Source organism: Brachyhypopomus gauderio, chromosome 15, assembly GCF_052324685.1.
Source record: "Brachyhypopomus gauderio isolate BG-103 chromosome 15, BGAUD_0.2, whole genome shotgun sequence".
Classification (NCBI taxonomy): Eukaryota; Metazoa; Chordata; class Actinopteri; order Gymnotiformes; family Hypopomidae; genus Brachyhypopomus; species Brachyhypopomus gauderio.
This window is the reverse complement of record NC_135225.1, coordinates 15,640,317-15,665,145: the sequence shown is the minus strand read 5'-3', so window position 1 is coordinate 15,665,145 and position 24,829 is coordinate 15,640,317. Positions and strand designations below refer to the sequence as shown.

The window sequence follows — 24,829 nt, the reverse complement described above, 5'->3', positions numbered from 1 at the left end:
GTAGTAGTATTTATTCGAAAACCTGCGGGTGTCAGTTGATCTTAGATGGTATTCCTGTATTAGAGCAATATCCACACGTTGTCTGCGCAGATGGTCCAGACAGGCTGTTCGTTTAATTTGACCATTCAAGCCGTTTACGTTCCAGCTAGTTATGTGAAGGCTGCTCATCAAATCTGCGAGAGATTGTCCTCTTAACTGCTATATACATTAAAACACAATAGCAAAAGTAAGAGTAAACAGTGCAAAGTACAATAAATAAACAAACCATTGAGAGAGATCCGTCCCACCCCAATTAACCATGTCGTCGTATCCCCTCCCCACCTTCCCATACCAAAACCACTCTGTTAGCAGTTACCGAAAATGCCAACTTCGTGTGGTTCCCCCCTAAAGTTGAACCCGTGGTTTTTAAGTGATGTACCGTCCTCGTTCGTGTGCGGCTTCTCCCCCCACCCCAAGATTAGTACAGAACTATATGTATATCCTACCAAACTTAAATACAATGAGCTTTCTAGCCCATGTTGAAATACAAATAGGAACAGTCAGCAAACCAAGAAAAGGAAGGAAATAACGTTCATGTATATTAATATACACACCAGCAAATGCATTTAACAATTCTAATAAACATTACAACCACTACCAAAGTGAAAGTTCGTGCAATGAGTTAATGCTCGGACTTGATTACCTCAGTGATCAAACTCTATTCATTTGCGGATTCAATGAAGACCTTCCCCTCCTGCGGGGAGTTAAAGATGTGACTGGCTCCTCCGCGACATGCTTTGAGTCTCGCAGGGTAGAGAAGAAACGTGCGAAACCCTTGCTTCTGCAGAATGTCCATCCAGTCGGAGTAGGACTGTAAGTATGTGGACTGTAATCAGGAGTAAAGCGTATGGTTTTCCCTTCGACTTCCACAATATTGCTCCGAGCTGCTTTAAGAAGCTTGTCTCTGTCGGTAAAGCGGAGAAGCTTGAAGATGAGAACACGAGGAACAGGTCTGCCGTTCGCGTCTTCCTTTGGAGCGCCCACGCGATGTGCTCGCATAATTTCAACCGAGCGCAGCCCTGGAAACCAGCTTCCGTGAGGTAGGCAAGAGCATTTGCGGTTTCAGCATTTTCTGGAATGCCGTGAACTCGAATGTTATCCCTGCGCGACCTGTCTTCCATCTCCGCTATTTTCTCCTCCAATCTAGCGTGCTGTGCTTCAAGCTTGCTCACCGCTGTCGATAGCTTACTATCCAATTCCGCCAGCCCCGTCGACAGAGGGGGACAACCGGGTCTGTTGTCCCGGGCCCTAGGGCCAGGGGGGCCCATCAAAGAGCCCAGCAATTAATTTTTTATTTAAAGTCTATAATTTTTAAATAATCTTGAAATCTTTCATTAATATAAAATTATGTACTCATAATAAGCTCAATGGCTCAAATATATATGTTTTTTACCTATCTGCATATTTTCCATTAAGTGCATACACCCCCGCCTCCCACTGGAAAATGGTTTGATCCAGCACCGACCGTAACCGGCTGGTATCTGCCCAACAGCGGGAAATACAGTGGTGGTGGATAGTTAAAGTAAATACAGAAATCTGCAGCGCAGAAAAGAAAGGAAAAATATTTACCTGACGAATTTTAATGTTGCATTGTGTTCCAGGTTTGAAAAGTGCTGGAATTTAGGGTAAAGTACTTGAAAATGCTTGAAATTGTAACTACTTCGTTTCACAACAAATATCTGTCTGACTGAACAGTTCTCGTGAAGACGTTAAGATTGGGCGTTTTGAAAATAAACAACCATTAAATAATGTGATAAAAAGCGAATTATTTCGAATCATTTCGAGTATATGTATAAATATTTAACTTAATTAAGTTTAACGTGCTGGAAAATACTGAAATGGACCTTTAAAGTGACGTACACGTGCTTTAATTCCACCTTATAAAGGTGTATGAACCCGGCAAACATGACTTTGTTCATGGCGCTGAAGCGCGGCGGGCGCGAAGTTACAAAATTCGAGAGGTGCACGACCTCGCGAACCGACAGCGTGCGAGGCCCTCGCGCACGGGCGGAGCCACTGCGATTACGTCAATTTCGCGTAGGGGGGGGCGGCACATGAATCTTTCTTGTCCCGGGCCCCAGCAAGACTGTCAACGGGCCTGAATTCCGCCAATCGGTTCTCATTTTTTTCCATATAGTCGGCTGACTTTGAGACATCAGCATGCATAGAGACAATTTCTTCACGAAGTGAGGCAACTTGCGTATCTAACAGGGACTGAGTCTTATTTATTACCTGCGCCACCACGTCTTCCACGAGAGTGGGGATAGCCTCCCTGATAGCATCGGCAACCGCTAGCTTAACTAGCTCAGCAAGTTCGTCGTTATCAGAAAGACGGGTTGTTGGCTGTTTGGCGTTTGCTTTTCTGGTACTGGTTGCCATTATAGTGTGCTAGAAGCCTTCCAAGGACAAAATAAACTGACTTAAAGTTCATAAATTAAATTTAAGGTATGATAATCTTCAAATTCTTGAGGGATTATGCCGAGTTCTCGTCGAAGCCTTCTACATCCCTTGCGGTGACCAAGTGACACCTGATATGCCTGCTCTGTGGCAGGATTGATGGCTGGCATACACTCACTCTCTGTAGCATAAAGGGGGTATCCTGTCTGGCCCATCTTGGAACCAGAGCTTTTCTGGTGCAATATTAGGGTTGGAAGGAACTCCAGACCAGTTATCAGGATGATTACCTAAATGTTTTCACCTGCTTAAATAATGGCTTTGCAAAGGCTCCTGCCGTGAACCATGATGCTTGAGTTGCATAAGCCTACTAGTGAAAGGTTTCTCTAAGGGTCTAACCCCTACAAGAGTCTCCCTCTTTCTCATCAAGATAAGTGGTTAATGTTTTCCTGTTTCCAAGTTTGCTCTTCATTTATTTGTATAAATGAAATGTGAGTGATGAGTATTTTACCCTTTTTACGGTTCCAGCATGCAGTCCCTGAAACCCTATTGTAATCCTGCTAAAGGTACACCTAATCCTAACCCTGTTGCAATAACTCAATTGTATTTGATTGTTCTTCTGCTTATTATTTTTTCTCCACTTTTCCAGCAGGGTAGAACTGAGTCCTTCATGGCCTGATGGTGATATGGTGATAGTTACTTTACTGGGAACAAAGTCTGCACCGAAAAAAACAAGTGGACCCACTCTGTCATCATGGGTGCAAAGAGCTGCTTAATAACAAGATAAAGAAATAAACAATGAAATAAAGAGCTGGATATGGGAAACTGGAGAACAAGGTAACTTGAGAAATATTTAGAGCTCAATCCTCACTATTGAATTAAAAATGTGTGTAGAATTACTACAAACAATATTCATTTAAAACAATCTCGTCTTACATAAACACTATAGGGGTTATATTCAGCATTGATTTTCTGTGCTGTAATTGATGCAGGATAAAGTACACACACACACACACACACACACACACACACAGGACCTTGACCTTGTTCTGTTACAGTCAGTGAAGCACAGACTGCTACTCCATACTTTATCATTCAGTCCATCAGCCACTATGAAGTTGAAGGTTCTGCTGCTGCTCTGCATCTTCATCACTCCTGCTCAGGTGAGGCCTCCACACTAAAGCATTTAGCCCACTCTGCTCAGAAGATACATTTCACATTTATTCAACTTAATTTAATTTAATAATTTTCTTTTTCTGACACAAAAATTAACTTTACTGACTGAATGAAATCAGCTATTGAAACATGAAAAGCATGAGAAGCATGAGAAGCATGAGACGCATCACAGAGAAGAGAATCATCGAGAAAGACACAAGCCACACTTTGGAAAACATGTGGAAAAAGAAGGTGAGACCCTAAACCTACCTCTAAACAAATCACTAATCCCTAACTAACCCACACCTTAGACCCTAACTTTAACTTGACCCTAACCCTAGAGAATATGAGACTTATTCAAACACAGTGGACAGGAAGAGTAGAGAATATGTGACGTCCTGAAACACTTTTCTCAGTGTGCACTTATGGAACTCGCTTATGGAACTGATGTGTCATGCTGCTTTTATTATTGTGAAAGAATGGGATAGATGTGTACTTGTTCATGCATTATTAAGATATGTACTTGTTCAGATATCTACTTGATCGTGCATTAAACCATCCGATTTTTTGTGTGAAATGAACTGAAAAAATTACACCATCTTAACAGCTAATACTGACCAATTAAGTAAGTTATTTTACCACATAATCTGTATTCACCAGATCTGCGAGTTGATTCTGATGATGACAGCAGGGATGATGAGGATGAGGGAAAAGACGAATGGCTGTTTGAGCTTCAGGATGTCAGAGGTATGATCCAGTGACTGTTAGGTTCCTCCTACTGTTAGGTAGTGTTCTCTCAAGGTTTTGACCAACAAACATACATCAGGTGTGTTTGTGCCTGTAGCACTAATTGCATTTCTGGAGTTGAATCACATGCACTCAGTGCACCAACTCCCTTCACTGCACATTATCTCTCTGCTCCTTCAGGGAGCTGCAAGCCTAATCCATGTCTGAATAATGGAATGTGTGAGCAGAGAAGAGGGAAATTCAAATGCAGATGTCCCAAACGTTTCATGGGCAGGAGGTGTGAGAGAGGTAGGAGGACACCTGGTAAAAAATGAAGCTACCATGTGGTATGTAATGTATTCTGAGAGACTGAGATGCATTTTGAGGAGTTTTATAAGAATATTTATTTTATTACAGCAAAGAAGACTTGCAAGAGGGACACATGTGAACATGGTGAATGTGTTCTGATGGCTGCTCCTCCTTTCTATGAGTGCAAATGCAAAGCACCTTTCAAACCTCCAAATTGCAAAGCCAGTAAGACTTCCACTAATACCACTGGCACTGAAGGGCCACCAACAGTTTTAAATACTTACAATACAATCCAAACAATGTCAGACTCTGAATGGAATTTACTCTGTAGTGTATAATTCTCTGTACTGTATAATTATTTCAAACATAACTGATATGATTTTTTACTTCTTTGTATCTATATATTTGTAAATCAGCTTATTTCTGTGTATGTTTATATGTATAAGTAATGTGCGAGGGGCACGCAGGATGCCAAAACTGAGTCTTTTTATTAGTTTCAGCAAGTGCTGCGCAAGTAATGCTTAACAAAACACATAACACAAAACACTCAACAAAGACAAGCTACATTCACAGGACACACAAATATATATCTTAAAATAAACAAGACGAGAGTGAACTGCATGACGTTAATCAGACGAGGCACAAGTGAGATGGATGATGTACGCACATTAAACCATACCCAAAGGAAATACATATATGTACATAACCAGATGCAGACTACACATACCTATGCCTGTAGGGAGGGGTCAGGGGCTGTACCATGACAGTATATTTACGTGTATATTTATATGTATATTTATATGTATATTTATATGTATCTTTCTGAATCCACCAAGTTCTTCCATGTGAGCCTAACCCATGTCTGAATGGAGGTTCCTGTGTTAAGGACGGAGAAGACTTTGACTGTGCCTGTAAAGGAGGTTTCACTGGGAAATTCTGTCAAGTTGGTAATTATACTTTAATCCCAAACAATTAGTAAATATACACAATATTGCCAGAAGTTTTTGCTCACCCATCCAAATGATCAGAATCAGGTGTTCCAATCACTTCCATGGCCACAGGTGTATAAAAGCTCTTGGCATGCAGACTGTTTTTACAAACATTTGTGAAAGAATGGGCCACTCTCAGGAGCTCAGTGAATTCCAGCGTGGAACTGTGATAGGATGCAAACTGTGCAACAAATCTAGTTGTGAAATTTCCTCGCTCCTAAATATTCCACAGTCAACTGTCAGATGTATTATGAGAAAATGGAAGTGTTTGGGAATGACAGCAACTCAGTCACAAAGTGGTAGGCCTTGTAAACTGACAGAGCGGAGTCAGTGGATGCTGAAGCGCACAGTCCAAAGGCAAAAGTTGCCAACCAACTTTCTGCAGAGTCAATCACTACAGGCATCCAAACTTCATGTGTCCTTCAGATTAGCTCAAGGACAGTGTGCAGGGGGCTTCATGAAATGGATTTCCATGGTCAAGCAGCTGCATCCAAGCCATACATCACCAAGTGCAATGCAAAGCTTTGGATGCAGTGGTGTAAAGCACGCCGCCACTGGACTCTAGAGCAGAGGAAATGCGTTCTCTGGAGTGATGAATCGTGCTTCTCAATCATGAAATCTGATGGACGAGTTTGGGTTTGGTGGTTGCCAGGAGAACGGTACTTGTCTGACTGCATTGTGCCAAGTGTAAAGGTTGGTGGAGAGGGAATTATGATGTGGAGTTGTTTTTCAGGAGCTGGGCTTGGCCTCTTAGCTCCAGTGAAAGGAACTCTGAATGCTTCCGCATACCAAGACATTTTGGACAATTCCATGCTCCCAACTTTGTGGGAACAGTTTAGAGCTGGTCCCTTCCTCTTCCAATATGACTGTGCACCAGTGCACAAAGCATGGTCCATAAAGATATGGATGGCAGAGTCTGGTGTGGATGAACATGGCTGGCCTGCACAGTCCTGACCTCAACCCAAAAGAACACCTTTGGGATGAATTAGAGTGGAGACTGAGAGCCAGACCTTCTTGTCCAACATCAGTATGTGACCTCACAAATGCGCTTCTGGAAGAATGGTGAAATATCCCCATAAACACACTCCTAAACCTTGTGGACAGCCTTCCTAGAATAGTTTAAGCTGTTCTAGCTGCAAAGGGGGGACCAACATCATATTGAACCCTATGGATTAGGAATGCAATGTCACTTAAGCTCATAATTGATGTAACGTATTGACCAGGCAGAGAGGGATCCAAATGCGGAAGAATACCGCTTTTATTTAAATGAAACACTTGTACAGAAAATGGCAGGTAAATCACTAGCACTAAGATCAGTAGCGATAGCGTTTTCCTGGGGTGGTCGGGACGGTCCAGGGTCATAACGGGAGAGTAGAAGTCTGGAGGTACAGAAGGACTAGGCATGAGACGAGGTCTGGGGAGTAAGCAAGGGTCAGAGCACAGGAGATCAAACAGGTAATGGAAACGCTCGGTATGCGGCATGTGTCAGCAATATTTTGCGACTAGGAAGTGGAATGAGTGTATAAGTATGGTGGAAAGGGGGCGTAATAATTAGTGACAGGTTAGGCTGTTTCAGGGGAGATCAGGTGGCATTCCTTACATTTGAGTCAAGGAAGGTGAGTGAATACTTTTGGCAATATAGTGTATATGTGGCATGGCCGTAAGTTTAACTTGAGCGCAATACTATCATAGGCATGGGACACGCCCACTGTAGGAGGGGCTTGGCGCCAAAGCCGGCTGTTGCTGACCAGCCATAGGTGGGCGTAGGGGGACTTTCAGTTCCTCTAGAGGTTTCTTTGCCTGGTAGTAGGACAATGGAGCCTGAGGTGGCCATATCTGCAGCAGTAGATTGTATTCCATCACGTAGTCTAACTGATCTGCAGGTCTTGCAAGCTGCCCATCCCATTATTGCAGCATTTAGCGGTTATTGGAAGAAGGGACAGATACCTACTGTTTTGGAGCTGCAAGGAGAGAAAGAAGGGGTGAGAGAATTGGTCAGGCAGTGGCCAAGAATTGTAGAAAAGAGGTGTTATGTATCGTACAGTACAGTTGCCACCAGCCAAATATACTGTCTTTCAGTTGCTGTTACCAAAGGCATTGCAGACTGAAGTGCTGATGGCTCTTCATGATGGTCACGGCCACCAGGGGGTGGAGCGCACTACAGCTCTTGTGAGACAGTAGTGTTATTGGCCGAAGATGTGGCGGGATATAAAAGGGTGGTGTATGGAGTGCACACGGTGCACAGTGGCCAAGGCCACACAGCCCAAAATACGAAAATTTTGGGGTTGTCTATTAGCCACAAGACCACAGGAAATCCTGGCTATAGACTTTACTGTGTTAGAAAGGGCAAGCAATGGGCAGGAAAAAGTGTTGGTGTTGACTGATGTGTTTTCAAAGTTTACCCAAGCATATGCAGTACCTGACCAGAAGGCCAGCACCGTGGTACGAGTACTTACCGAAAAGTGGTTCTATGTGTACGGCATTCCAAAGAGAATTCATTCAGATCAGGGGTGGAACTTTGAGGGGGAACTACTGAGGTGTCTTTGTGATGGCATTGAGAAGAGCCGGACAACACCATACCATCTGGAGGGCAACGGACAGTGCAAGCATTTTAATCGAACGTTGCATGATTTACTCCGCACTTTGCCACCTGAGAAGAAATCTAAATGGCCCCAGCTTTTACCCCATTTGCTGTTCGCTTACAACACTACAGTACATCAATCCATACAGTACTCCCCATACGAATTGGTATTTGGACAAAAGCCACAGTTACCAATTGATCGCTTTGTTGGGAAGTGTGGAGGAGGAGGATGGAGAGAGTCTAGATCCATCTGACTGGATAAGACAGCATAAGAAACATCTGTCTGAAGTGTATGTCAGCACAAGGGAGCAGTTAGAGCTGGCAGCGGCTTATCGTAGGCAAGAGCGAAGTGCAGTGCTTCCAATACTGCCTCTGGGTACTTTGGTTCACTGTAGAAACCATTTCTCAGGCAGACATAAAATCCAAGATGTGTGGAGCTCAAACATCTTTGAGGTTGTGAAATGCTTGGACACCGTAGGGACCTTGTATACAATCAGGCCAGTCGGGGAATTGGAAGGTGATAAAACCAATCATAAGTCAGAGATGAAGCCAACTTTAGATACGGAGAGGGGCCTGATACCTGCGGCCCTGGTGGCTGCATCACTCCAGGAGAGGGCTCAAACCGAGCCTGAGGAAGAGCATAGCCCGGTTGGAATTGTGGTCCGGGTGAGGTCCAGAATGGGGACATAGTTTGGAGACAGGCACTAGTAGCCCCCATTCAGATCAGGGTTTGGGCCATAGTGTACTAGATCATGGGTCTACAGGTAGTGAGGACTCACCTCCAATCCCTGCTGAGGACCATGGCTCCCAGGTTCAGGATGAGGAACCTCTGTTAGGAGTAAGGCGCTCCGCTCGTAGTACAGCATTCGAATCGGTTTCATCTTCCCCGTGCAGCCGCCATGAACTCTGTTCTGATTCAACCAGTCCCGGCTGGCGCTTCCATTATTTTTCAACCTTGGCAGTAGCTGTTGGGTATATCTATGTTCACTGGGATGGTGAACTTTGAAGCAGGGGGTGAATGTGGCATGGCCGTAAGTTTAACTTGAGCACAATACTATCATAGGTATGGGACACGCCCACTGTAGGTGGGGCTTGGCACCAAAGGGGGGCGATAAGGGTGAGCATACCTTGGTGTATTCACTTACTGTCTGGGTACACAAATGCCTTGCAAATTGTTTGGTGTGTGAACGTCGTGGCTGGAGGAACTGAGGTTGTATTGGTGGCCATCCAATTGAGAAGCGGAGAGTTGCACACAGCGGATTCAACAGGTAGGTAGCTGGATTGTCAGGTGGAGACATGCTGGTGAGTGGCTATTGGGAAGCATGGCTTATCGGCTTCTGTGCTAACTGGCTGCACCTTTGCTCGCATAGATTGCGAAGTGTTGACTTCAGCTGTGACCTAACAGGTGTGGATTTGAGCTTTGCCTGCTTATCTATTGGGTATGTACTTTTTAAGCACTATACTATTGTGTTTTTACCATTCATTGGTGGACGGCTACCATGCATGTGTTCGTGGGTTTTGTAGCGGGTGCTTAAATGCTATTTTGTTTGGGTTACAGTTACGGAGCAAGTAAGCCTCTAAGTGCATAGTGAACAGTGTTGGGAATGTTACTTTAAAAAAGTAATTAGTTATAGTTACTCACTACTTGTTCAAAAAAGTAACTGAGTTAGTAACTGAATTACTCTATAATAAAAGTAACTTGTTACCAGGGAAAGTAACTATTTGCATTACAGTTAAAAAAAAGTTATATGCCAATGAATAAGGATTTTTTGAAAAAGCAGTTTTCACAGTTAGTTGAAATGAGTAGATCAGAAAGGTGTTTAACTTTTGATATTTATTGCACATCCACAGACCAATGCAGGATAAAATCCTTTAAAATCCCAAATCTTTCTAAAAAAAAGCAAAAGTAAACAGTTACACTATATAAAGTGCATTTACATCTATCAAATTAAATAAAATTCTCTCAACCTGAGACAACTGGTTTGTTCACAACAGAAGTAAACTTAACAATAAAACTTCTATTTGTGACGGGCAGGGTGAGCAAAACAAAATGGAAGCGATTAAAAAGGATGGTTTAATAGAAAAGTGCGCAAACCAAAAATTCGTGACGTATATCCAAATGAAGGATATAATGGTACACTATTATATAATGGTACTATAATGGTACACAACTGGTACAAAGACAAGACATATATAGACGAACAAACGACCCTCAGGTGAGACGAATCGCGGGTTCCGCCCACCTGAGGGACGAACACAACGCCCACAACAACAGGACAACTGCCGCTGTATACGGGGGCGACCAGTAGGGGGCCCGCCGTACCGTGACACTATTCTTAATTAAATAAATCAAATACCCAGTCTGGAAGACATTCAGGAACTTCAAGTATTTTCTTAAATAATGTTTATATATATCGCCACCTTGAAAATACTAATTTTTCTTCGGCTTGCTCCTGACTCGCCATTTCTGCCTCTTCTCCATTTGTGTCGGTCACTGGTGTGCTTCGGCACGCGTGTAACAACACTGGCTCTGATTGGCTACCATAACGCTGCCTTAGCCAATTGCTTACTGACTTGTTAAGTTAAACAGGTGTTACACTGAGAACTGTGACCTATCGAGATCTGTTACTCCTCACTAGCCTGGGCAGGGGTCCGCTCGCATTACTATTAATATATCAATATATAGTAAAGCACCGCTTTTAATGACCAGTAATGTCAATGGCGTTGTAACGATAGGAAAAGTAATTAATTATATTATCCCGTTACTGACTAAATGATGGCGTTAATCGCAACACTGATAGTGAACAATTTCATCTTAAACGGAGTGGAGCTGCAGCTGGGGTGCTTGCAGGCCACTGTTTTTCCCTACCCAGTATTTTTAATTATTTTCTGCATTTTAATAGATTGAGGTTCATGGCAATGTGCTAATTTACATAGTGCTATGAGTATATCTGCTGTCAAACCAGCTATTTTATAGTCGTTTGGGAGTTAAGTCTGGAGCATAGCAGCAACTGTTGTGATAGTCCTGCACAGTTCTTTTATGTCCATTATCTTTTTGGATATTTTTATTTGTTCGCTTGTGGTCACGGAGTGGGCCACCCCAGTGTCCAGGTTGTGCCCTTTGTGGGGTGTTTGCTGTGGTGGTGTGGCTTTCTTGTTGAGCACAGTTGGTGCAGCTGCTTAGTGTGGTTACAAGGATTTGGTGTAGTAGTAGCGTTTGTGGTCATTGGTGAATGAACACTGTGGGTGGTACATATCCTTGGCCACGGGTTTTTTTTGTCTGTGCAGTACTACTTAGAGCATTTGTACTAGCTTAACTATCTTATCCCCCAATAGAGTGTCTGTTTTTTTATAACAGAGTGTATATTTTTATATCTGAAATAAACTGTATTGTGATAGAATTGGATACTGGTGTGTCATTAGCTGGTTCTTCTCACTCATTTAATTGAGTGGCCTAGCACGGGGTCCCCTTCCCCATCTTATAGGGGTGGCGTAGTCAAGGTGCTATATGCATTGTGGGTGTGCATAAGTGGGTACGTCAGTATTGTGTGTACTCTAAGTACATTAAGTTAAACAAGGTAAATAGCACACCATTACATATATAAGTATACATTTCTATAAATATCTGACTATTTAAAAAATCCTAGCTGACTTTGGTCAAAGGAACTCATGATGTGATTTACTAAACACGTCATCAACAAAACTCATGAGTACTGAACACAATTATACCATCACTATCATGAATTGCAGTTTCTTCCTTTTTTGTGTAATTTCCTGTATTTGGTCTTCAGGTCCAAACGATTGCTATGAAGCAAACGGAGTGTCCTACAGAGGCCATGTGTCAGAGACTGAGGGTGGCGATGACTGTCTGTTCTGGAACTCCTACTATCTTTTGGCTAAAGGGATAATGCCTTTTACAATGTTTGAGGATGCTCATGGCCTGGGTCCACACAACTTGTGCAGGTAAGAACACACTCATACATACTTGGTCGTTAATCTGGAGAGCAATACAAAATTATTGCTAATAATGTTGAATTAACTGCTAATAATTTGAATGGGCTAATTCAATCACAGAAACCCAGATGGTGAAACAAAACCGTGGTGCTTTATACGATCAGGAAACACACTCAAATGGGATACCTGCAATGTTAGAAAATGTCCTACCACTGAAGGTAAATACATGTCTGTATTCAGATAGACATGATTTCTGTGCAGCTGAAAAATGTATGTACCAAAAAGCAGTGCTGTTCCAGTTCAGTGTAGTAAATGAGTATTTTGTTGCTCTTCCAAACATAAAACCTGTTGCAGTTATCAAACCCTTCACGCACCCTACGTCCAGAACCACTACGGCAAAGCCCCATGTCACACCCACACCTGTCCACCTAAACCCAACAATACATCCCACACCATTAATCCATCCACAAGAAACCCACACCACCAAAAGCCCTAAGCCAGGAACCTCCACTTCTGAAAGCCTGTTACCAGGGACCCACACCACCAAAAGCCCTGTGCCAGGAACCTCCACTTCTGAAAGTTTGATATCAGGAATCCACACCACCAAAAGCCCTGTGCCAGGAACCTCCACTTCTGAAAGTTTAATACCAGCAATCCACACTGCTGGAAGCACCATGCCAGGAAATTCTGTTGAAGGAAGCTCCATCCCACACATGGTGAGGGAATTTGAAACATGTGGGAAACCCCAACCAAGACAATCATTAAATCGCATCTATGGCGGTCTAAAGGCACTTCCAGGAGCACAACCATGGCAGGCATCTGTACAGATCAGACCAAAGGCCTCTAATCAGGGATTCAAACACATTTGTGGAGGGATTCTCATCAAGCCATGCTGGGTGATGACAGCAGGACACTGTATGTGAGTAGAACCTAATCAGGGTGTTGCAGCACAAGGGTAATTTAGCTGTGCTAACATACAAAGGGGTTTTTAAAGAATAATATTTTTAAAGGTTTCGTTTATAAGGTGAAAAAAGATTTGGGTTAGTAAGAAAGGAAGCATTTGGAGCAGGACTAACATTATTTGATTTTAACATAATGAGGATTAAGTGAAGTAGCCTATCTTTATAACTTCTCATACATAGAAAAAAAAACCAGCCAGACATCTGTTGTCATAAAGGACCACTGTGCAGACAGATTAAATCAACAGTATGGTGCATGTGCACATTGCCCTGCTGGCTTTTCAGGGCATGTGTGCATGTCCTTCATGCACTTGAGTGGGTAGACATGTGCTGCTATTGAATGAGCAAAGGGTATGTTTATGGACTCATTGCTACATTAACAATTTCCTAAGTAACGAGTTATTCTGTTTCTCTTTATGGACAATAAAAAATAGGGAGTTTACCTCTGGAGAGTTAGATTAGGTAGGAGTCAATGTTTCACATAGTAGTGGACGTTCAAATAAACCATGCAAGGCTACAATAGTAAATAGCAACATTATAGATGGTGTGTAAAAGATAAAATAACTACAGTCAAAAATTAGAAGTGATTTAATATCTGGATCTAGATACAGCATTGCTCAACAGGTCGTTGTGCTTATGTTGTTTATTTATTTACAGTGTCAAAGGTAATGATTTCCAGGTGGTTCTAGGAGGTGTGGACTTAGAGAAGGTTGAGCCATCAGAACAAACGCTGGAAGTTGTTGAGACCATTGTCCATGAACAATACAGAGAAACCCCCGAAACAGTCTACAATGACATTGGTGATCACTGATTTTTCATTGTTAAAACCATGCTGACTATTGCAGTGAGAATCAGACTGGCTTATGATCATCTTTGTGTTGCTAACAAAGATTTAAATTGACTAGATTTTAATATGTAATGAGTATATTCATTGTCTTTTTCAATAACCTTTTTTTGTTCATGCCATACATGTGTGCAAATGTGTCAGCTCTGCTGAGTCTCAGAGCCAAAGATGGGAAGTGTGCAGAGGAGAGTCAGTTCGTCAGGACAGCCTGCTTGCCCAACGAAACCTTCCCTGATGGTTCGGAGTGCAAGATCTCTGGATGGGGAGCCACTCCAGAGTGTAAGGCATTGACTCTTATACTGACTTGTATCTGTGTCCATACGTAGAAGGATGACAGCATTTGTTATAGAATCCATCTTTGGCTCTGGCCTTTTTTTGTAACATCATTCTCTGCTGCTCTGTTTGCTAGCGCAATATGGATCCAGTAAGTTACTGGATGCTGAGGTGCTGCTAATTGCCCAAGATGTCTGTTCCAGTTCAAATGTGTATGGGAAACTCATAGATAACACAATGTTCTGTGCTGGTTATCTGGATGGAGGAGTGGACTCATGTCAGGTGAGAAAATTCACAAGTGATCTATAAAGATTAAAAAGCCAAATTAAATGAATTTAATCATGCAGTTAATCAAAGAAATCCCACAAAGCAAAACCATAAAAAATGCAAACCAAACAAGACTAATCTGTCATTTCTTTTTTAATAACATTGGTTGTTCTTGTGAACGTTCAATATACAACTGGTGACATTGTCTGCATGTACTTCAAAAGAATGTCTGGACTGGTAATCTGGTATATATACTGGTAAACATCATAACTTGGGAATAAAGAACGAACCGATAATTAGGAAGGCTGAGTGAACTGAGAGAGACCGAGTGCAGAACATACCGTGAACACAGAGACAATGACCGACGACTAGGAAGAATAAACACAGGGTTTAAATGAAGAACTAAACAAGGGAACTAAACTAGACACAGGTGCTGACACAGACGAGGGGCATGGGAACAGACTGACAGATGCATGGCAGCGAAACACAGGAAAAAACCAAACAAGAACACATGGAGATACAAAGCAAAATCATGACAGATAGGAGGGGGCAGAGTTTTGCGTGACCTCAACCAATCAAGATTAAGCAATCTACTGAACAGAAACCCTAGAATGGAAAGCCTAGTGCATGATTAATTGCATGACAGTATTTTATTATACTATTATAATACATAACAGTCCTTCATTAGAGGCTTAGACCTGGATGTACATTTCTTTAAAGCTGCTTGTTGAAACACATTGTAAGCAGTACCAAACACACTTATAAAGTCTAGACTGATATAAAAACACAATCACCATTAGTAAATTCGTAGATTGAGCAGTGCAGATTCTGCTTGTACCTTTATGGGTAGATTTGAATGGAAGGATATCATTCAAGAATGTTCATTAGCATATTAGACACTAACAAAGTAATTCAGTTATAAATTTTTAATTCATTTTGTATTTATTCTATTTTAGATGTTTAATGCTTTCAACACACAAACATATTAAATACTTTAAGCCTAAAAAACAGAAGAGGATTACAAAACAAGCACGTGTGAATGAATCACTAAGAGCAGCAGTATCAGCTCTTCTCACTGGACACTGCATGTCCTTTCTGTCTGACAGGGTGATTCAGGAGGCCCCCTGACCTGCGAGAAGGAGCATGTGCACTATGCCTATGGCATTGTCAGCTGGGGCGACAGCTGTGGGGAGAAGAACAAGCCTGGCGTCTACACCCGCGTCACACACTTTGTGGACTGGATCAGTGCAAAGACAGCAGAGACATAAACACTGGACCTTTATTTTTTTGTGTGGAAAATGCATAAAATAGCAAATATACCCAAAAATGGAACACAGGCAAAAGTGCTTCCCTACTAGAATGAAAGACTAGTTTGGGATTCTTAAGTCATTTTTTATGGTTACTGAATTTTTTCTGTTAATTGCTTGTGGGTCTGGGATTGGTGTACAAAATGTCCATGTATGCCCAAATATTAAATTTATTGAGAGGAGGAAAAAGTTGTTATTGAGGATTATATGCAAATTATTTTTAAAGACATTGTCAGTAACTGTATTTGAACACACAGAATAGTTGAGAAATCAAAGAAAAAAAATCTAAATAAAAAATCAAAAATTTCAAGGCCAACTCAGTGAAAGTTTCTTAAGTACAGTAAAATAACTCATCTATAATTATGTACTGCATTGTGACTTTGTACAACTCAAATTATAATTTACCACTTGAAATGATCATTTTGTGCATATCTACTGCATTTAACAAACTTCATAAAACATTTTATGCACACAAACAATTGCAATCAGGGCCTTGAAGATGCTATGAAAGAACCCTGCTGTAAGTGTATACGGTACTTTTATTTGTAAAATGTTACATCACACTGTCTGCTCTCAGTAGGCTGAGCTAGTAATAAGTACATTCAGATTTGACTGGAGACTCATGTGGCATTGCAGATTTTAACTGGCTGTGAGTTGCTTCCTTGAAGATCATGGCCTGGACACACAGCCAAATGTAGTCTTCTTGAATGACCCAAGAACACAGAGGGAGAAGGAAACACAAACAGAAAGTACACAGAAAACTAAATTTGTGAACCAAAACTCAACTGTAGAAACGCACGGGAGAAAATACTAAACGTAAACACAAAAGACGCAGAATACTCAACGCGTAAAAAGGGAACTTAAAACCAATAAACGACAAAAGACGTCAGGGTAAGTGTCATGGTGACAGCACCGGACCCCTCCTTTAGGCCACATCTGCCAAATCTGGGAAAGAAAAAGTGGACTCACAGAGCATGTGCCTTGCAATCATACCAACAGCTTTCTCTACATAATGCCATGAAGTAAAGTGAATGTTGAATACAGTAAAGCAACATTGCAAAATATCTTTGTATAAGGATATGGTGCTTTCAAATTTCAGCAATCTCACAGACACTAAAACAGAAAGTGAAACATGACTAGAGACATGGTGATCACTTTTCTATCACCCAAACTTTGATGTGAAATGTGACCAGAGAGGTGGTGTTCATTTTTCTGTTACTCAAACACTGACGCGAACATGACAAGAGGTGGTGTTCATTTTGACCACCAGCAGACTCACAACTCTTGAGCCTCTTGGCTATGGGAGTTTGTGAGTGGATGAACAGCAGCAGGTTGTTGTTCAGGTCTAGGGTTAGGGTTACCCTAGGTTAACCTGACCCTGACCGAAACACTAACCCTAGGTCCAGGGTCTGCTCTGACTTTACCTCATCTGGCAATGATGTAATAACCATCAATCACACATGTACCACCATATGGCACACAGTCATTATTTTGTTTTTTGTATGGTTTTTATGTAACACCAGATAGACTTAAATTTTTCAAGGAATTTTTAAACTATTAAAACTGTCACCATTCCACCAATAACCCTACCCCTAACCCCTAACCCCTGATCCCAAAATAGTAATTGTGTCAAAGGAACATAAAATGACAACGGGGTAAACAGCAGCAAGAAGTTGCAGAAGAAGAACATTCCATCATGAGTGCTAGTTTCTATTTTTCGGCTAAAGGTATGTGGGACCAAACATGAATGAAATAGTGATGTGCATAATTTCAGCTGTACATACCTGGGGGGTATTCCAGAAAGCGGGTTTAACAAACTTTGAGTTGTCTTACCCCGATCTGACATACTCAGAGTTTTCGATTCCAAAACGGCTGATTGGAGTTAAAGTAATCAGGGTCGCTCAACTCTGAGTAGGTTGATCCAGACAGAAGCACGTCTTCTTAATGGAACACCGATTAATAAGATTTATCATGGACTTAAATTTGAAAACCAGCCGAGCATCGTATTTCACACCACTGGAACTTGAAGTATTAATGACTGCATATGCAGAATATTTAGATATTATTAAGCGTAAATGTAATACTGCGGCAGCTGCTAGGGAAAGGCAGTCAGCATGTCAAAAAATTGCCACATTATTTGAACATTTACTAATTCCTGGATGCACATGGCATCAGATAAAAATGAAGTATAAGAATATAGTACAAAATGGTATGGCGGTACATAACTATATCTTATTCTTAATATATATTCTTAAATATATTTTTTTACAGAAAAAATGAAATAACGAATCATAACAGGGAATTTGACTGTAATGTATATTTAAAGGTTATATGGTGGGGGGGGGGGCGTGCATCATTTAATGAGAAAAGCAGTAATGGCAGACAACTCTACAACTCTACCATCTCTGTTGTCACCCGCATGCATGTAAGGTTCCTCATCTGTGGGCATGTCCGAGATGGTAGGCTGTCGCTCTCCCTGGATGGTTGCAATGTTGTATAATACCACACATGCCATTATTATGTGGCACGCCCTCTCAGGGGTAACTCTGAGCCCCTTCAGGCACTGGAACCTAGCCTTGAGGATTACTAGGGTCATTTCAATTCTTGCCCTGGTTTTGCTTCGGGCCTGACTGTAGCGGGACTGTGGTTCAGGTGCAGGATCTGAATTGGCCATCATTAGGTAGGGCAGTCAGGGATACCCTCTACCTTCACGAAGGAGGCCACCATAGTGTCTTATAATCACACTAGGGATTGCAATGATTTAACTATTACACTGCATGTGAATAACTAGCAAAACTACCACAGGTAGTTCCTCTTTGATGTCCATAACTGGCTTATGCCCAGGAAGCACCACAAAACTGGGCACTAGTCGTTTTAATGCCAGACATACTTTTCGGACAGACCGACATACAGTTGTTTTGCTGACAGTTTCCACATCTCCTACACTATAAAGAAAACTTCCACTAGCAAAAAAATTAAGAGTGATGTACAGAGCCGGAGTGGCTAATCGGGAGATTCGGGAGGATTCCCGATGGGCCAGCTCATGTCAATCTCTAGTTTGGGCCGATTGGGAGGGAAAAATAATTTTGGGCCGGATTTGGGCATGAAACTTCCAGACTGAAAAAGTGGCCCACTCCGGCCCTGGTGATGTATAAAAATCTGGAGAGCACTGAGGGCTGATCCGTGATGTGTAATATTTGAAATGTGAGGCTTAATAATGTTACTATTGTAAGTAATGGATTGCGCTGAAAAACTATAACGTTCATAAAAAATTCACACAAAAATGATAGGCCTGTGTCTATTTGGGGTTTTATAATGCGTTCCCGATGAAGAGCTCGGCAAATAAACTAAGCTTCAATACCCACAGGATCCTCAAGGAAAGGACACGTCATGATGACGTGTGTTTGTAACTCTGGTTTAGGTTTAAGTAAACCTGCCAGCAAGCAGGTTAGCTTCAGAGCGTAAGTTGCTACAGTTGTGATCAAATTTATTCAACCCCCAATGCTGCGAAGGGTTTTATGGAATTCAGTGCACATTTGTAATTGTGTTCATAATGAAATCTTACAAGGACTTGTTAAAGAACTAAATGCAACTAAGATAGCATCAATTTTTTTTGTCATAAAGTATTAAATGGCCTTTTTGTGATTTCTTCATTGACACAATTATTCAACCCCTTTACGACTACCACTCCTAAGAACAGAGGTTCATTCCAGTGTTTTCCATCAGGTATTGAAAACATCTGTGGATGTCAACGAGCAGCAATCAAGCATGATAAGCACCAATTAGGCAGATTTAAAAGGACTGTGATACTCAGCTCCTTCTAGACATCTACTGGTGTGTTTCCAAGCATGGTGAAGGCAAGAGAATGGTCCCAGAAGACAAGAGAAGAGGTTATTGCTCTTCACAAGAATGGCAATGGATATAAAAAGATTGCGAAGTTGTTAAATATTCCAAGAGACACTATCGGAAGTATCATTCGCAAGTTCAAGTTAAAGGGCACAGTGGAAACGTTACCTGGTCGTGGCAGAAAGAAGATCCTGACCGCGACTGCTGTGCGCTACCTGAAGCGTAATGTGGAGAAAAATCCCTGCGTGACTGCTAAGGAACTGAAAAAAGACCTGTCAGATGTGGGCACTGAAGTTTCAGCTCAGACAATAAGGCGCGCACTGCATAACGAAGACCTCCATGCCAGAACGCCCAGACGCACCCCCTTGCTGACTCCAAAGAACAAGAAAAGTCGACTGCAGTATGCCAAAAGTCATGTGGACAAGCCACAAAGGTTTTGGAACAGTGTACTGTGGTCAGATGAAACTAAATTAGAACTGTTTGGGACAATGGACCAGCGCTATGTTTGGAGAAGGAAGAACCAGGCTTATGAACAAAAGAACACCTTGCCTACTGTGAAGCATGGCGGGGGGTCAATTATGCTTTGGGGCTGTTTTGCTTCTAATGGTACAGGAAAGCTTCAACGTGTGCAGGGTACCATGAATTCCCTTCAGTACCAGGAGATCTTGGAGGAAAATGTGATGGAGTCAGTCACAAACCTGCGGCTTGGGAGACGTTGGACCTTCCAACAGGACAATGATCCGAAGCACACATCCAAGTCCACTAGAGCATGGTTGAACATGAAAGGCTGGAACATTCTAGAGTGGCCATCGCAATCACCAGACTTAAATCCAATTGAGAACCTCTGGTGGGACCTAAAGAAGGCAGTTGCAGTGCGCAAGCCTAAGAATGTGACTGAACTGGAGGCTTTTGCCCATGAAGAATGGGCTAAGATACCCATAAGTCGCTGCAAGACACTTGTGTCAAGCTATGCTTCACGCTTGAAAGCTGTCATAACTGGAAAAGGATGTTGTACTAAGTACAAAAAAATAATGTCACTAGGGGGTTGAATAAAACTGATAATGATGTGAGCACAGTAAAGACATTTGTGGTTATTCCATCATAAATATTATGTTATGTTTGTCTAATTTATAAGTGCCTCTTTGATATAATTGTAAATAAGATGACTGAAATGATCAAAATCAATGTCAAACTGGCCAAAACACTTTATTTCAGTGGGGGTTGAATAAATTTGATCACAACTGTATAGCAACTAACATTGAGTTTGTTTTAATCCACTTTCTAGAACAGAAAACTCAAATTTAACATACCCAGGAATACCCCCCTGTACTATACCTAGGGTTAGGGTTAGGTTATACCTGTTCTGCAGCTCTGTGACCTGACAGGGAGAGTGAAAAAATAGAAAGAAGTGAGAGGAGTAGAGAGATGTGTAGATAGAGAGGTGTAAAGAAAAGTGTGTAGAGAGAGAGGAGAAGAGGTAGAGGGAGAGGTAGAGAGAGGGGTGGAGAGGGGGGAGTAGAGAGAGGGGAGTAGAGAGGAGTAGAGAGAGAGTAGTAGACAGGGGAGTCGAGAGGGGAGTAGAGGAGGAGAGAGAGGGGAGTAGGGATGAGTAGAGAGGAGTAGAGAGAGGACTAGAGAGAGGAGGAGAGAGAAGGGAGTAGAGAGAGAGGAGTAGAGAGAAGTAGAGAGAGAGGAGTAGAGAGGGAGGAGTAGAGAGGGGAGTAGAGAGAGAGGAGTAAAGAGAGGAGGAGTACAGAGGAGTAGAAAGGGGAGTAGAGAGGAGGAGAGAGGGAGGAGTAAAGACAGAGGAGTAGAGAGAGGAGTAGAGAGAGTGGAGTAGAGAGAGTGGAGTAGAGAGGGAGGAGTAAAGAGAGAGGAGTAGAGAGAAAGTAGTAGAGAGGGAGGAGTAGAGAGAGGGGTGTAGAGAGAGGAGTAGAGAGAGGAATAAAGAGAGGAGTAGAGAGGGGAGCAGAGAGAGGGGAGTAGAGAGAGAGGAGTAGTGAGAGGAATAGAGAGGAGTAGAGAGAGGATGAGAGATGGGGGGAGTAGAGAGAGGAGTATAGAGTGAGGAGTAGAGAGTGAGGAGTAGAGAAAGGGGAGTAGAGAGGGGAGTAGAGGAGGAGAGAGAGGGGAGTAGAGAGAGGAGGAGAGAAGTAGAGAGAGAGGAGTAGAGAGGCGAGTAGAGAAAGGGGAGTAGAGAGGAGGAGAGAGGGGGGAGTAGAGAGAGTGGAGTAGAGAGGGAGGAGTAGAGAGAGGGGAGTAGAGAGAAAGGAGTAGAGAGGGAGGAGGAGAGGGGTGTAGAGAGAGGAGTAGAGAGGGGAGTAGAGAGAGGAGCAGAGAGAGGGGAGTAGAGAGAGACGAGTAGTGAGGGGAGTAGAGAGGAGTAAAGAGGGGTAGAGAGAGAGGGGAGTAGAGAGGAGGAGAGAGAGGGGAGTAGAGAGAGGAGTAGAGAGGAGAGTATAGAGAGAGGAGTAGAGAAAGGGGAGTAGAGAGGGGAGTAGAGATAAGTAGCAAGGAGTTGAGAGGGGAGTAGAGAGAGGGGGAGAGAGAAGTCGAGAGAGAGGAGTAAAGAGGCGAGTAGAGAAAGGGGAGTAGAGAGGGGAGTAGAGAGAGCAATTAAGCTCTCTCAATTAAGCTCAATTAATTAATACAATTAAGACAATTATCAAATGAGAAACACAGACAACCTAACAATAATGAAATTAGGTCAAATTATACTACAACACTAAGAGAATATAAAAAGATTTTACGACAAAAAAAAAATAAACATTATACTCAATATCTACAAAAAATTGAAAACTCTATAGACCAAAATCAGTTCTGGGAATTGTGGAACAACCTGAGCAACAAAAGTCCTCATAATCTGGCCATAGAAAATCCCAACATCTGGAAAAAACACTTTCAAAAATTATATGAGAAATTACCATCAGATAGTCTCAATTTGGAACAGCAAAAAATCCTAAGAAATCTAACGATACTAGAATGTGCAATCAAAAACTATCAGAACCCAATTGACCACCAAATTTCACAGGAAGAACTAAACACCCAAATTAAAAAACTTCAATCCAGAAAAGCCTGTGGACCCGACAGCATCCGGACAGAGATGCTGAAATGCAGCAGTCCTCAGCTGCAACAGGCTCTGCTCAGATTGTTTAACACCATTCTCCAATCCGGCTACTTTCCTGAGATCTGGAGCAGGGGGCTTATTTCCCCGATCTACAAGAGTGGAGACAAATTCGACCCCAACAACTACCGAGGCGTCTGTGTGAGCAGTAACCTGGGGAAGGTGTTCTGCTGTATCATTAATGCCCGGATACAGGCCTTCCTTACTGAACACAGCGTCTTGAGTAAAGGACAGATTGGTTTTTTACCAAATCACCGCACTACTGACCACATTTACACCCTACACACCCTAATCCACCAACATCTACATACAAAAGATCACACTAAAGTTTTTGCATGTTTTATAGATTTCAAAAAAGCATTTGATTCAATCTGGCAAGAAGGACTATACTATAAAGTTCTACAAAATGGTGTAGGGGGTAAAGTCTATGACATCATTAAATCGATGTATGTCAGTAATAAATGTGGAGTAAAAATTGGCAATAAAATGACGGAGGTCTTCACTCAGGGGCGTGGTGTCAGGCAGGGTTGCAGCTTGTCTCCAACTCTCTTTAATATCTATATAAATGATCTAGCAGTGTTACTGGAGCAATCTGCAAACCCCGGCCTGACACTAAACGGAGCGGAAGTTAAATTCCTCCTCTACGCAGATGACCTGCTACTGCTGTCGCCTACAGAACAGGGGCTTCAGCGGCACCTGGACCTGCTGGAGGAGTACTGTCAGACCTGGGCCCTGACAGTCAACCCTGATAAATCTAAAGTCATGATCTTCCAAAAGAAAGCCAGATCTCAGGAAGGCAGACACATTTTCTATCTAGGAGACACCGCCCTAGATCACACCCTCTCCTATAATTACCTGGGGCTCAGAATCAGCGCCTCAGGAGGCTTTGGTCTGGCAGTGGATGCACTGAAAGAGAAGGCCTGTAGAGCCCTCTACTCCATTAAAAACAAATTCGCCAACATCCACATCCCAATTCCAATCTGGCTAAAGATCTTTGACAGTATAATTCTGCCCATTGCGCTGTACGGTAGTGAAGTATGGGGTCCACTCAGTCATCATGACTACACTAGATGGGACAAGAATCCCACTGAAACCCTGCATGCAGAATTCTGTAGAATGATTTTACACGTCCAAAGAAAAACCCCAACTAATGCATGCAGGGCCGAATTAGGCAGATTTCCCCTAATCATTAATATTGAAAAAAGAGTACTTAAATTTTATATGCACCTAAAATCAAGTGACACAACAAGCCTGCACTTTCAGGCTCTCCAGTCCCAAGAGCTGAACCCTGAAAAGAGTCCCATGTGTCAGCTGGTCCAGAGACTGACCTCTAATAACCCCAACTCTCTGACCAGCACTGCTTCCCAAACACCAATCAGAGTCTCCCAAATTATTAAACAGCGTAAAAACACTTATCTGGAACATTGGAGAACCCAAACTCAAACCCAAACTAGACTAAACTGCTTTCTGACCCTAAAACGTGAATACACCCTGGCCATATATCTCCTCACTGTCCGAGATACGAAGCAGAGACAGATCCTCACCAGATACAGACTGAGTGACCACAGCCTGGCCATCGAGAGCGGCCGCTTTAAACAGTCCTGGATCCCCAGAGACCAGAGAGTGTGTGGTCACTGCAGGACAGGTGAGTTAGAGACAGAGGTGCACTTCCTTCTAAAATGCCCCAAATATGAAGAAATCAGACATAAATATTTCAGTCAGTTTGAAAATCAGGTGAGCAGCTTCAGACTGATGACCGATTATGAGAAACTGGCCATCATATTAGGAGAGGGTCCATCAACCTCCACGGCAGCCAGATATGTACAGGAATGTAACAAACTCCGGGACAGTGAGTGAAACACCAGAAGAGTTTATCTATATGTAGTCTGTCCAGAGGTTATATATAGTTGTTGTTCCCCTTTGTATGATACTGCATATGTATTTTAATTATTATCAAATTTATTTATTAGCAGTTCAATTATTACATTTATTAATTAACAGTTCTGTATGTATCTTTTCATTGTTCTATGTTATGGATATACATGCATATTGATACTTTATG

The 24,829-nt window shown here is 42.3% G+C and overlaps 1 protein-coding gene across 1 annotated transcript; it reads left to right on the top strand.

Annotated features, from left to right (window-relative positions):
• The first annotated feature begins 3,158 nt into the window (after positions 1 to 3,158).
• Positions 3,159 to 16,058, top strand: LOC143476488 (factor VII-activating protease). The gene is made up of 14 exons (XM_076974712.1): positions 3,159 to 3,270; positions 3,492 to 3,596; positions 3,729 to 3,840; positions 4,249 to 4,335; positions 4,516 to 4,623; positions 4,732 to 4,848; positions 5,460 to 5,570; positions 11,985 to 12,156; positions 12,268 to 12,365; positions 12,502 to 13,066; positions 13,764 to 13,906; positions 14,095 to 14,229; positions 14,360 to 14,505; positions 15,597 to 16,058. Exons 2-14 carry the CDS (start codon positions 3,546 to 3,548, stop codon positions 15,756 to 15,758), a joined length of 2,007 nt encoding a protein of 668 aa, XP_076830827.1. The 5' UTR covers positions 3,159 to 3,270; positions 3,492 to 3,545; the 3' UTR covers positions 15,759 to 16,058.
• Positions 16,059 to 24,829: the final 8,771 nt, after the last annotated feature.